At 40.6% G+C, this 15,000-nt stretch overlaps 2 protein-coding genes across 3 annotated transcripts in view; one reads left to right on the forward strand and one right to left on the reverse strand.

Moving 5' to 3' along the window:
- Nucleotides 1-3,480, forward strand: part of slc17a7b (solute carrier family 17 member 7b) — a 19,241-nt gene extending 15,761 nt beyond the window's left edge. Inside the window, exons 9-13 of the mRNA XM_030767104.1 lie at nucleotides 191-323; nucleotides 1,191-1,301; nucleotides 2,095-2,222; nucleotides 2,786-2,855; nucleotides 3,188-3,480. Of these exons, the coding sequence (XP_030622964.1) occupies nucleotides 191-323; nucleotides 1,191-1,301; nucleotides 2,095-2,222; nucleotides 2,786-2,855; nucleotides 3,188-3,480 (735 nt within the window). The remainder of the gene's footprint in view (nucleotides 1-190; nucleotides 324-1,190; nucleotides 1,302-2,094; nucleotides 2,223-2,785; nucleotides 2,856-3,187) is intronic.
- A 6,791-nt stretch (nucleotides 3,481-10,271) lies between these two features.
- Nucleotides 10,272-15,000, reverse strand: part of zgc:154125 (uncharacterized) — a 41,229-nt gene continuing 36,500 nt past the window's right edge. For both annotated transcript variants that reach the window (XM_030767105.1, XM_030767106.1), the window contains exons 6-7: nucleotides 14,991-15,000; nucleotides 10,272-11,195 (exon numbers count right to left, since the gene is read on the reverse strand). The exon at nucleotides 14,991-15,000 is cut by the window's right edge and continues 230 nt beyond it. In XM_030767105.1, coding sequence (XP_030622965.1) covers nucleotides 10,918-11,195; nucleotides 14,991-15,000 — 288 coding nt within the window. In that variant the 3' untranslated portion in view covers nucleotides 10,272-10,917. The remainder of the gene's footprint in view (nucleotides 11,196-14,990) is intronic.

Below are 15,000 nucleotides of genomic sequence, written 5' to 3' on the forward strand. Positions count from 1 at the left end.
GGTGTTGTTGCTGCAGCTTACAGTCATCTGTGGCGAGCGCATTTCATAGTTACGCATGTTAAGAAGGGAGGGAATGTCATCCAGCTCTTTTCAGATGCACACACACATATCAGTGTCATCTTTACATGTGTATATGTGGTTATTTTGAGACACTTCTGAGGTTAACCGGAGTGCCTTTGTCTCTCTGCAGGTGGGCATTCTGTCTGCCCTTCCTCACCTGGTGATGACCATCATTGTGCCGATTGGAGGGCAGCTGGCTGACTACTTAAGGTCTAACAACATTATGACCACCACCAACGTCAGAAAACTCATGAACTGCGGAGGTGAGAGAGACCAGGGAACGGGCGCAGAGAACAGTGGAGTTATACATCCAGTAGGAGAGAGGTTATCAGGGGCTTAACATCACAGTGGCACTGTGGTTCATACAGGGAGAGAGAGAGTGTGTGAGTCAGGAGAGACAGATTCACTAACAACATCTAACAACAGAAAAGCATGACACATCTACTTAAGCTTATAACTCCTTTTTTTTCTCCTCATTATTCCTCTGCCATCCATTAAAACTTTTTTTTTTAATGTGGGTGTATTGGTAAATAACAGTATGAGATTATGACGTGTCAAGGGATACTTTCATTGTGTGTGATACTAGTGATACTGGTATTATATTACTGGTGTGGTTATCTGTGTGTTATAGAGGTATTGTTTTACTGGTGTGGTTATCTGTGTGTTATACTGGTATTGTATTACTGGTGTGGTTATCTGTGTGTTATACTGGTATTGTTTTACTGGTGTGGTTATCTTTGTGTTATACTGGTATTGTATTACTGGTGTGGTTATCTGTGTGTTAAACTGGTATTGTTTTACTGGTGTGGTTATCTGTGTATTATATTGGTATTGTATTACTAGTGTGGTTATCTGTGTGTTATACTTGTATTGAATTACTGGTGTGGTTATCTTTATGTTATACTGGTATTGTATTACTGGTGTGGTTATCTTTGTGTTATACTGGTATTGTATTACCAGTGTCGTTATCTTTGTGTTATACTGGTATTGTATTACTGGAGTGGTTATCTGTGTGTGATACTGGTATTATTTTACTGGTGTGGTTAGTTATCTGTGTTATACTGGTATTGTTTTACTGGTGTGGTTATCCGTGTTTGATACTGGTATTGTTTTACTGGTGTCTCCTCCAGGCTTTGGTATGGAGGCCACGTTTCTTCTGGTGGTTGGTTATTCCCACACCAAAGGCGTTGCCATCTCCTTCCTCGTTCTGGCAGTTGGCTTCAGTGGATTTGCTATATCAGGTAAACACGTGTGTGTGTGTGTGTGTGTGTGTGTGTGTGTGTGTATTTGTGTGTGTGTCTGTGTGTGTGTGGTCATTTAGGGTCTTGTGGCATCCTGTGGACCAAATGTCCTCATAAGGATAATAATATGACAAGTGGGGACCTGGTGGGACATAAAGATAGTAATATGACAAGTGGGGACCTAGTGGGACATAAAGATAGTAATATGACAAGTGGGGACCTATTGGGACATAAGGATAGTAATATGACAAGTAGGGACCTAGTGGGACATAAGGATAGTAATATGACAAGTGGGGAAATATTGGGACATAAGGATAGTAATATGACAAGTAGGGACCTAGTGGGACATAAGGATAGTAATATGACAAGTGGGGACCTAGTGGGACATAAGGATAGTAATATGCCAAAGTGGGGACCTAGTGGGACATTTTGCCAGTCCCCATTTGGTAAATCATTTAAGCTTTGGTAAATCATTTTAAGTTATGATCATTATTTCGGATAACAGAAATCATCTCAAAACACATCTTTGATTAATTTGAAGGTTAAGTTAGAAGGTTAAGATAGGAAGGTTGAGTAAAGTACTATTCAGTTAAAGTGAAATGGAAGTCAGTGGGTAGTCCCCACTAAGATCAAAGATGACATATGTGTGTCTATTTGTGTTATTGCTCTGCATGTACCTTCTACCTCCTGCATCTCTTTCTCTCTCACTCTCTCTCTCTCTCTCTCTCTCTCTCTCTCTCTGTCTTTCCCTCTCTCACACTGTCCGTCTGTCCTACTGTTTCTCTCCCTACAGGGTTTAATGTAAATCATTTGGACATAGCTCCCCGTTATGCCAGTATCCTGATGGGAATTTCTAATGGTGTGGGGACCCTGTCTGGCATGGTGTGTCCTCTCATTGTTGGTGCCATGACAAAGCACAAGGTACTTCCATAGCTTGCAGATCTGTGTGTATCAGGTTACAGACAGGGTAAGACTGCTGAGTGGTGCATTAATACACACAATCCTACTCTGTCCATTTCACTCTCTATTTGTCCATTTCACTCTCTATGCTATCCTAGATCAGCAGTCTGAGAAATTTGACACGTGCAGCCTAACAAAGTAAAACTAGTTCCCAGAATCATAGTCAAAGTCCCCACAAACCACACTGGTCCCCATAAACCACACAGGTTGGTCATGTACATGCTGTCACATCAAACATACAAACTCTAATTACAGAGAGTATGCGTGTGTGTGTTGGCTAATATCATCATGTGAAATATATACACACTATGAGTTTTACTTTTACTGAAACACACAGCATGCCAGCCCATTCCACATCTGTCTGTCTGAATATCTATTCTTAATATTTTCACCTCCATCGCTTCAATGGCCTCCTTTATTTTTCACCATTTCTCCCCCGCCTTTCTCTTCCTCACTTACTCTTTCTCTCTTACTCTCTCTCTCTCTCTCTCGCTCTCTCGCTCTCTCTCTCTCTCTGCCTGTAGACACGGGAGGAATGGCAGTATGTTTTTCTCATTGCTTCTCTTGTTCACTATGGCGGTGTTATCTTCTATGGTGTGTATCTCTGTCTTTTCTTTTCTTTTCTTTTCTTTTCCTTTCCTCTATCCATTTCAGTTGTGGAATGGCTTTTTATTCATAGAGTAAGTTTTTATTGAAATCAGACTTTGAAATCAAATAATATTTTATGATCATCTCTTGATTATAATGAAATTATGGTGGTATATTTGATATTAGTACTTGATTGGTCATTGAGATTGGTATGTGATATTGGTACCTTTATCTATTTTTACATTGACATTTAGTTGTATTGTTGGAGAAAAAGATCATCCAATCTCTTTCCAGGAAATGTGACAATGTTTTTTTTTTTTTTTTTAATTTTATTTCAGGGATTTTTGCATCAGGGGAGAAACAGTCATGGGCGGAGCCTGAGACCACTAGTGAAGAGAAGTGTGGCATTCTGGGAGAAGATGAGCTGGCCAATGAAACAGAAGAGTTGTACAGAACAGACGGCGGGGGTTATGGAGCGATGAACCAGCAGGTCGACCCAAATGGATGTGGAGTGGGAGGCGGGGGGACAGGGGGCTGGGTCTCCGACTGGGACAAAACAGAAGAGTACGTCCAACCAGCAGGAACAAACAGCTACCTCTACGGAGGAGAGGACGACCGAGAGCTGACATAGAAAGAGAGAGAGAGAGAGAGAAGGATGGAGGAGTCGGTAAGAGCGGAAAAGAGGGAGGGAGAGAGGAATGAAAGACAGAGGAAGAGGTTTTTGTTTCTTTTGGACAGGTGGGGTATAGTGGTGAAAAGAGGGGCCATAGGAGAGGCTCCTGGGAAATGATGAAATGAGATAACATGTGTATTGAACACAAAAGCCTGTGAACAACCATAGTTAAAATCAGAATGTGAAAGTATCTTTATGTGTATGTGTTTGTGTGGGTGTTGTGTGTGTGTGTGTGTGCGTGTATGTTTTTGTGTGTGTGTGTGTGTGTGTGTATGTGTGTGTGTGTTTGTGTGTGTGTGTGTGAGTGATTCAGCTTCCCAGGCCAGTCTGAAGTTAAGGTTTTGACCAGAGTGGCTCTGTTAAAAGTAAAGTTTTTTCCGTCTAGTCCTAAACTCCATATGTTCATCTGAACTGAGCTTAGGAACAAGTATCTAACACTCACAATGTTCTAGATCATTCTGGACTGTTCTAGACTCTTTTTATTATCTCGCTTTCAGCAGCCTGCCTCTCTCACCAATGTCATCCCAAGGTTTTTTTTCTATTCCCATACCTATTTAAAGTATCTTTAAAACATGTTTATGAAAACAAGCAGAATTAGAGAGAAATTAATGATTGAATCTTTTTGTCTGGGTGCAAAAACATCCCAAACCTTGTATGATTTGATTTCTTGTGCCAATACCATGTGGTGGGTGTAGTATTGGTCTTGTGCCAGTACCATGTGATGGGTGTAGTATTGGTCTTGTGCCAGTACCATGCGATGGGTGTAGTATTGGTCTTTTACCAGTACCATATGATGGGTGCAGTATTGGTCTTGTGCCAGTACCATGTGATGGGTGTAGTATTGGTCTCCCAGATTACAGGTGTCTCAGAGCAGTAATGCTTTCTGATTCCCATACAGGCTCTATTAAAAAAAACATACACACTTATGTTTGTTACTACAGTGTAACAGATACTTTAGTATTACTGTACATATTGATTGTCATAGAGAGTAGAGGAATATTAGATAGTTTCACTTTAACAGAATTCAGTGTTAATTATACATGATGATGTCACTTTGCTTAAAATAATCATGTCAGACCTTATACACTGCAGGGAGAGAGGAGAGCAGAGGAGAGGAGAGGATGTCGCTGATAGGGAACAAGGATGTCAGTTTAACCAAAGCAATAAGTTAACAACAATAAATCCTGCAGTAGTTCAGTATTTTTCATCATGTTCTTAAGTTAAAACAACTCTGTGGTGGGGGATGTGATTCATCCTGCTGTCTGCTTTGCTGTGCTGACATCCACACAGCTCTGAACACTGGGAGTGTTTCAGTCTTAGACTACATTTGGCTAAAGGTAAGGACAGGATTAACTCAAGAATCTGTCTTTCTCTGCCCTGGCCACCGTGGTGCTCAAGCAATAAAACATAGACTAGACCTCTCTCCTCCTTTTCCTCTTTCCCTGTCTCTCTCTCTCTGTCCCTCTCTCTCACACACACATTAGTTAGAAATACACATTTGTCCCAAGGATGACTTTCTGAAGTGAAATGAAAATGATTGACAGGCTTGTCTGACACAATGACCTTAAATCCGGAAATCAAAGCACGGCTGTTGGCATTGAAACGCTTTGCCCTAGATCCCAGGAGAAAAAAAGACCATGGAGAGGACAGTATAGAGTGTATGAAGAGAGGACAGTATAGAGTGTATAAGGAGAGGACAGTATAGAGTGTATAAGGAGAGGACAGTATAGAGTGTATGAAGAGAGGCCAGTATAGAGTGTATAAGGAGAGGACAGTATAGAGTGTATGAAGAGAGGACAGTATAGAGTGTATGAAGAGAGGCCAGTATAGAGTGTATAAGGAGAGGACAGTATAGAGTGTATAAAGAGAGGACAGTATAGAGTGTATGAAGAGAGGCCAGTATAGAGTGTATAAGGAGAGGACAGTATAGAGTGTATGAAGAGAGGACAGTATAGAGTGTATAAGGAGAGGACAGTATAGAGTGTATGAAGAGAGGCCAGTATAGAGTGTATGAAGAGAGGACAGTATAGAGTGTATAAGGAGAGGACAGTATAGAGTGTATAAGGAGGGGACAGTATTGAGTATAGAAAGAGTGTACAGTGTGTGTGAGGTCAGTTCTCAGGACAGAAAGTGTCATGGGACAAAAATATGGTAAAACTTTTTCATGTCAGAGCGAGATATGTTTTGACTGTCACTGAAATCTGTAATTGTCTCCGGTAACTCTACACACTTTCACCGAAACACAAATGCAGAAGTGTGGCTGACATCAACAGTCTATCCACACCATGCACACAACGCAATGTAATAAAATAATGTGATATTAAAAAAAAAATTACTGTAGTATAGAATTGTGACACTCCTTAGCTGGGGCGCCAGAAGACCACTCACCTGTTTGGACAGTGACCCATACAGAGGTGTGGGAGTGGCCAGAGCTTTTCCTGCTTCCTGGTCAGATTTGTATGGTCCTCTCCTTCACTGTCTGTGTGCTGACCAAGCATGCCATTGGTCGGGTGGTAGCCAGCAGAATGTTCTTGATTGTTGGGCCGATAGTGTTTTTTTTTTTTTTTGTCTTTTCATTTGTGGAGGGAAGTTGGAGAATTCTGACGACAGACTTTTTAAACATCATCATATTTTGTGTCTTTCTGTTTGTTTTTCTTTTGTTTTGCTGTCTTTCATTTGATTTTACTGTCTAAACATTTGTTCTGTTTGTTAAAGATGTACATGCATAAAATGTATTAACATGTTGAAAAGCAAACTAAGTTTGTAATGAAGTATATTATTATTTTTATTATTATTATTATTATTATCATTATTATTATTATTATTATTACTACTACTATTATTATTATTATTATTATTATTATTATTATTATTATTATTATTATTATTATCATTATTTTATTATTATCGGGACAATGTATGATAATTTCTTATTTTTGAACCTGTAAAAGTTTGTATACCTGTAGATGGTGTGTACATGTGTACACTGCAGATGATCCTCAACCTGTTCTCACATTTAAAAATAAAATCTTCTATATCTTCTGTAAGTATCTCTCTCTCTCTCTCTCTCTCTCTCTCTCTCTCTTTCTCTCTCTTTCTTTCTCTCTCTCTCTCTCTCTCATTCACTCGGTCTCTTTCCTGGGGAATATTATCATGCAGGGAGATCAATAGGCAGGGTGTAGAGAGATCAAGGTAACATGACACTAAATCTGAGAGGGACTGTTCATTAGTATTCGAGAAAGACAGAGGGAGAGAGAGAGAGAGAGAGAGAGAGAGAGAGGAAAGAGATGGCGTGAATGAAGATGTGACAAAAAAGAAAGCAGTACCTGGAAAGAAAAACTGTAAGTGAGAGAGGTGGAAAAGGTGAGATAGAATTGAGTAGGGAGAGAGGGATGACGCTCTAGTCTTCATATTCTCATTTACATTCAGTCTTTATCCATTTACCCTCATCCAACAGTCTGTATTCACTTACCCTCATCCAACAGTCTTCATTCAGTTACACTCATCCAACAGTCTGTATTCATTTACCCTCATCCAACAGTCTGTATTCACTTCCCCTCATCCAACAGTCTGTATTCACTTACACTCATCCAACAGTCTTCATTCACTTACACTCATCCAACAGTCTGTATTCATTTACCCTCATCCAACAGTCTGTATTCACTTACACTCATCCAACAGTCTGTATTCACTTACCCTCATCCAACAGTCTTCATTCAGTTACACTCATCCAACAGTCTGTATTCATTTACCCTCATCCAACAGTCTGTATTCACTTCCCCTCATCCAACAGTCTGTATTCACTTACACTCATCCAACAGTCTTCATTCACTTACACTCATCCAACAGTCTGTATTCATTTACCCTCATTCAACAGTCTGTATTCACTTACCCTCATTCAACAGTCTGTATTCACTTACACTCATCCAACAGTCTTCATTCACTTACACTCATCCAACAGTCTGTATTCATTTACCCTCATCCAACAGTCTGTATTCACTTACACTCATCCAACAGTCTGTATTCACTTACCCTCATCCAACAGTCTGTATTCACTTACACTCATCCAACAGTCTGTATTCACTTACACTCATCCAACAGTCTTCATTCACTTACCCTCATCCAACAGTGTGTATTCACTTACACTCATCCAACAGTCTGTATTCACTTACACTCATCCAACAGTCTTCATTCACTTACACTCATCCAACAGTCTGTATTCACTTACACTCATCCAACAGTCTGTATTCACTTACCCTCATCCAACAGTCTGTATTCACTTACACTCATTCAACAGTCTGTATTCACTTACACTCATCCAACAGTCTGTATTCACTTACCCTCATCGAACAGTCTTCATTCACTTACCCTCATCCAACAGTCTTCATTCACTTACACTCATCCAACAGTCTTCATTCACTTACACTCATCCAACAGTCTGTATTCACTTACCCTCATCCAACAGTCTTCATTCACTTACCCTCATCCAACAGTCTGTATTCACTTACACTCATCCAACAGTCTGTATTCACTTACCCTCATCCAACAGTCTTCATTCACTTACCCTCATTCAACAGTCTGTATTCACTTACCCTCATTCAACAGTCTGTATTCACTTACCCTCATCCAACAGTCTGTATTCACTTACACTCATCCAACAGTCTGTATTCACTTACCCTCATCCAACAGTCTTCATTCACTTACCCTCATCCAACAGTCTGTATTCACTTACCCTCATCCAACAGTCTGTATTCACTTACCCTCATCCAACAGTCTGTATTCACTTACACTCATCCAACAGTCTGTATTCACTTACCCTCATCCAACAGTCTGTATTCACTTACACTCATCCAACAGTCTGTATTCACTTACCCTCATCCAACAGTCTGTATTCACTTACACTCATCCAACAGTCTGTATTCACTTACACTCATCCAACAGTCTGTATTCACTTACACTCATCCAACAGTCTTTAATCATATTTGTACCCTTAGGGACTGCACTGTCATCTGTGTTTTGTGTTCTCAGTTTGTCCTTCAAACTGAATGTCCCAGTGGGTGGTGCTGGTAACCACATGGGCACCACTGTATCCAGTTTGGCTGTTAGAATGCAGTTTCAACACAGGTCAAAAAGGAAATGTGTGAAATTTTTTTCTCAGTTGCCAGTTTACCTTGAAAGTACTCTGACGAACATCTGTTTAAGAAAGTGACAGGATGTCCCGCCTCCAGGCAGATGACGCAGAACTTGGGTGGAGTAGTGAAGGTAGGAGAAGTTGGGTGGAGTAGTGAAGGTAAGAGCAGATACCAGAAGTGACTGAGTCGTCAATATTAAATGTTCTCTCACACAGTGACCAATCAGAGAATCTGGCAACAGATCCAACACACAAACCTTTATTTCTTTTTTAAACTATGAATGCTTTACAGAAATCCCATCTGATGTCCCACATTTGTGGCTCAGTTTAGTGACTACAGACATGTGTATTTATTATCCAACCCAGCCAGACCAGCTTCATGATCACAGACACAAATCAAGGAAGATATTATTTTACTAGAAGGTAATAAATACCTCTCAGATCTCTACAGTGGACACACACAAACAGAGAGAGAGAGAGAGAGAGAGAGAGATGGTGAGTCTGACCACTTTCCCAATCTCTATCTATGTATCTATGTATCTATCTATCTATCTATCTATCTATCTATCTATCTATCTATCTATCTATCTATCTATCTATCTACCTATTGCGCCCTCTGCTGGACAGACAGAGATAGTGTGGTCAGAGTAGCTTGTCTTAGAACAGAGTTCAAGTCTTTAATTTAAAAGAAATGAAAACCGTCTCTCTTCTGACTGGAGACTGAATCTTTCACACCTTTACATCAGACTACTGTATAGATGATGGAATACTGCAGACTAAAACATTTATCTATGAGATGCTGAAACAGTTACATTTTAATAATAATAATAATAATACTAATGATAATAATAATATATATATATATATACAGACACACACACACACACACAAACTGAATGCCAGGAGACTGAAGAGCAGTTAGCTAAGCTTTATTTAATGTTTCTGTGCATTAACACATTCATTAATACTGCATCACACACACATTCAGACAGTCATACAGTCAAACTCAAACCAAGCAAGTTACTGGCCTTTAGATAATTACACTACAGCTAAAATATATCTATGACAACACAGCCTCTGCATCGTGGTTTTGACCTTATAAAATCATATTCATACAGCAGGTTTTCAGTTTCATACTACTGCCATTTGTTACCATTATCATTACACAAATTAACCCCCCACCCCCCAGTGACCCCACCGCATTTACATGGCCACTCGACCTTGTATTCAACAATAAACACACCAACAATTCACAGCATAATGAAATACTGTATTTCCATCTATAATCTGTAACAGCTAATGTCACGAGTGTTCACTGTTACGACAAAGAATCCTTCATTCATGCCAGTAGAATCACTGTGCTGTCACTGTGCCAAAACCATTTCTCATGAACTCACAGACTGGTTTCCTGTCTGTACCTGAGCTCTTTAAGGATGATTCTAACCAGATTAACTAATCTGAAGATTACAATTCCATTGTTCTTAGGTTCACATATGCTACCTATTCCTCCTACTGTAAGCTTTTATTCAATTACAAGCCTTCCCCAGACTGTCCTCTCTCTCTCTCTCTCTCTCTCTCTCTTTCTCCTTGTCTGTCTCCCTGTCTCCCTCTCTGTCTCTCTCTCTGTTTCCCTGTCTCCTTCTCTGTCTCCATGTCTCCCTCTCTGCCTCCCTGTCTCCTTCTCTGTCTCCTTCTTTAAGGAAACAGAACTGACCACAGACATGGCTCCCTCAGCTCCAGCCTGGCAGTAAATGGCCAGCTCTTCAGCGTTTGTCCACCTTCACACACAGGTTCGGAATATCTCGGACTGGGATTTTGTGAAGCAACTGTTATAATGAAGTGATAAGCTAACTGAACAGAAATAAAATAGAACTGAACAGATAATGATGATGATGGTTAAATATGCTGTTATGATATAAACATAGTTTTGAACAATAATTTGTATGAATTCTTCAGTTATCCTTAATAATGTAACATAACTCTTCTTGGACGAGAGTATTCCAACAATGATCTGTTTAATAAGACTTACAGTCACATTTTTCTATGATTATTGCTATAGCAAAATTGTATGTATATAGTTATATTTCTGTCTGTATTTGTATCTGTGTACCTGTACTAATGACTGTGTGGATGATGATGAGTGTTGAGTGAACATGTATGTGTTTGTGTGTTGTGTGTGTATGCCCTCTCTGCTTTTTTTTTAGTTTTTCTCTCTTTCTCTCTCATATCGCAATCTTCCTTTCTTCTCTCCGTCTTTTCTCTCCTCACACAGTTTCCTCCTCATACTCTTTTGCTTTTTCCGTTTGTTTTAGCGTTTCGTAACCTCCTCCCTCCTCCTTACCCTCAGGCCCAACTTTGGTGGCTTCATAACCCCCATCTACCCCACCATCAAGTTTCCCCTTCTTCTTCTTTTTCTTCTCTCCTCCCACAGTTATACCCCCTGTTCTCCGCTTACGCCAGCAAACCACCGCGGTTATGATCAGCCCAAGCAGGATCACCAGAACAACAACGATCAGCCCCGCAGCGTGAAACACAGGCTCAGCTGAAAGAGAGGGAGAGAGAGAGAGAGAGAGAAAGCATTTGACTTATGTATTAAATGCTATATTTTTTAAAACAAAACACAGAAGGGTAAAGTTGTGATCTTGGTCAATCAGATGTCAGAGAGAAATCTGGGCCAGTCGAAGGTAAGAGAGAGAGAGAGAGAGAGAGAGAGAGAGATCTGAGCCAATCAGAGGTCAGATCTGGGGCCTGTACTACGAAGCAAGTTCAACGTACACAAGGTAACTTTTCGATGGCTGGTTTGACAAACCCTAACAACGGCGGTCTCCGATACGCGATGTCACGATGGTGGTTAAGTCGTTAAGTCAACCCAGGTTCTCCCAATCCAGCTATGAGCACGTTCACGTAAAAGGGGCGGTGTGGTCACCAGATGACCAATCGCAAATACGGAGAGGTCTGGAGCAGCGTATTTCACTCACGAGGAACAAACAATAAATACGAGGATTTCAAATCTGTTGCTGCACACAGAGCGCAGTTTCTGCTGCCGAAGTGAGGAAAGGAAGCTGGCGAAAAGTTGCTGACTGTGTGAATGCGTAAATGAATAGGCTTTTGTCGACAGAGCTGAACTGTTCAGCGATTCTAGCGGGCATACCCAGTGCTAGACCGAAATTAACGTTAGTGTTACGGAGGAATAAACAGTTCTGCTCTGACTGGAATCAATGTAGAATAAGAGAACTTTATTGACACGTGCACATTATTTTATAAATATGCTGCAGGCCACATGTCAGTCTCTGCACATCTCATTGGATGTTGACATTGCTCATGATACAGCACAGTACCTGCATTTACTCATTACGTTTGCCAATGTGATAATACAAAAAAATAAATAAATAAAAATAAAGATTTACTTTTACAGTTGAGAGCACACTTATTTTATTTAAATCAACACTTATCAATATCAAAGCCCAATCATTACGGCATGAGTAGATCTGACTGTAATCACAACTGTGTATTTCATTAAATGAATGGGTTGCTTAGATGTATTCTCATGGCGTGTAAGTCAGTGTTAGCATCACTCTTTCAGCTGCAGCTCTGTTGGTCGGTCTTGGGAACGAGTGAAGATGAAAGAATAAATCATAAATATAACTATAACGGGAATGTTAGCGCGCGACTTCGACGCGTCGCACTGGCAACATATGACTCAAGAAGCTGACAAAGAATCCCTCCGCAGAGAAAATATGTTTCATGTAGATAGTCAAAGGGTTTTTTATCTGTCTCTGAAAACTCTGGCCTTCCTAAGAGACCCTCTCACTATCTGCGCACCGACGTTTTTTTTTTAAGGTATTTAGTTATTATTATTATTTTTTCTTAACAACAACACGAGTACAAAAGGGAACACATGGTATAAGAAGAAAAGAAGACCCCCCCCCCCCCTACATTTTAACATTACAGATTAATGCTAGAGGGGGATAAGGATCCATATAAAAATTTGTAATGCAGTACATAAATGTATTGATTGAACTCTTTGCTAAATGCAATAAAGCATGGTTTGTTATGGATTTCAAACTTGGCCATTATAATAATGAGATTAATCATGTAATCCACGCATTGAGGTCCACGATATCTTCCTGCTTTGTAGTACAGGCCCCTGATGTTCAGATTAAACGATTGGTGTTCACACACTGAGTTCCCTGAGTTCTCCTCTGACACCATATTTTACATCATGGAATAATTTCTCTCTCTTTTTCCCCTGTCTCTCTTTTGTTGTAACAGTATAGCTGGTCAAACCAGAATGACACTGAAAAAAATGTCATGGACAAATTTATTGTCCATGTTTGATTACCTGGATAATATAAATTTAATAATAAAATCTTGTATGATTTACCTGCCCTATATTCACTCATGAGAGACGTTCCATTGTCCCAAACTGCTCGACATGCGTATTGTTTTCTCTTATCTGTGACTGTCATGGTCTTGCCTGGTGGACTGGACGGGACTTTTTCTCCATGCTCATGGGCGGAGTCACGGTAGTACCAGTGGAACTGGGCTTTCTCTGGACACTCGGAGCATGAACAGGTCAGGTTATCATTCCATACTGAAAGATATGCAGGGGGAGGACGAGAAGCTGAACACAGACACACACACACACAGACAAACACACACACAGACACACACAGACACACACACACACACACACACACACACACACACACAGACACACACACACACAGACACACACACACACACACACAGACACACACACACACACACACACACAGACACACACACACACACACACACACACACACACACACACACACACAGACACACACACACACACACACAGACACACACACACACAGACACACACATAAAAAGAGAGGTAGGGGGAGAGAGAGAGAGAGAGAGAGAGAGAGAGATCAGCTCAGGAGATCAAAGATCTCGCCATTATAATAATGAGATTAATCATATAATCTGCGCATCGAGGTCCACGATATCCTCCAGGACTGGTGACGCCATTTTCGAGGAGAACTGACTGGTCAGTGGGCTGTGCTTCTATATGTTTTGATCTGTTATCTCAAACAGAACCTGCTTTGGAGCAGCTTAGGTGTGCAGCATCAGTTACCATGGTGATGTATCCCGCTAAAAAGTGAACCACAGTTATGACACTGAAAACCCAGGCTTAAACTGGAAGTCACCTCGCTAACCCACAAGTCCTGCTTCCTAGTACAGGCCCCTGATGTTCAGATTAAATGACTGTTGCTCACACACTGAGTTCCCAAAAACCTTGTTTCTCCTCTGACACCATATTTTACACCATGGAATAATTTCTCTCTCTTTTCCCCTGTCTCTCTTTTGTTGTAACAGTATAGCTGGTCAAACCAGGATGACACTGAAAAAAATGTCATGGACAAAATTATTGTCCATGTTTGATTACCTGGATAATATAACTGTAATAATAAAATCTTGTATGATTTACCTGCCCTATATTCACTCATGAGAGACGTTCCATTGTCCCAAACTGCTTGACACGCGTATTGTTTTTTCTCATCTGTGACTGTCATGGTCTTGCCTGGCGGACTGGACGGGAGTTTTTCTCCATGCTCATACCAGTGGAACTGGGCTTTCTCTGGACACTCGGGGCATGAACAGGTCAGGTTATCATTCCGTACTGAAAGATATGCAGGGGGAGGACGAGAACCTGAACACAGACACAGACACACACAGACACACACATAAAAAGAGAGGTAGGGGGAGAGAGAGAGAGAGAGAGAGATCAGCTCAGGAGATCAAAGATCTCGCCATTATAATAATGAGATTAATCATGTAATCCGCGCATCGAGGTCCACGATATCTTCCAGGACTGGTGACGCCATTTTCGAGGAGAACTGACTGGTCAGTGGGCTGTGCTTCTATATGTTTTGATCTGTTATCTCAAACATAACCTGCTTTGGAGCAGCTTGGGTGTGCAGCATCAGTTACCATGGTGATGTATCCCGCTAAAAAGTGAACCACCGTCGTGACAATGAAGACCCGGGGTTAAACTGGAAGTCACCTCGCTAACCCACAAGTCCTGCTTCGTAGTACAGGCCCCTGATGCTCTGATTAAATGACTGTTGTTCACACACTTAGTTCCCAAAAACCTTGTTTCTCCTCTGACACCATATTTTACACCATGGAATAATTTCTCTCTCTTTTTCCCCTGTCTCTCTTTTGTTGTAACAGTATAGCTTGTCAAACCAGAATGACACTGAAAAAAATGTCATGGACAAATTTATTGTCCATGTTTGATTACCTGGATAATATAACTGTAATAATAAAATCTTGTATGATTTACCTGCCCTATA

This window comes from Chanos chanos, chromosome 3, assembly GCF_902362185.1.
Source record: "Chanos chanos chromosome 3, fChaCha1.1, whole genome shotgun sequence".
NCBI classification, from domain to species: Eukaryota; Metazoa; Chordata; class Actinopteri; order Gonorynchiformes; family Chanidae; genus Chanos; species Chanos chanos.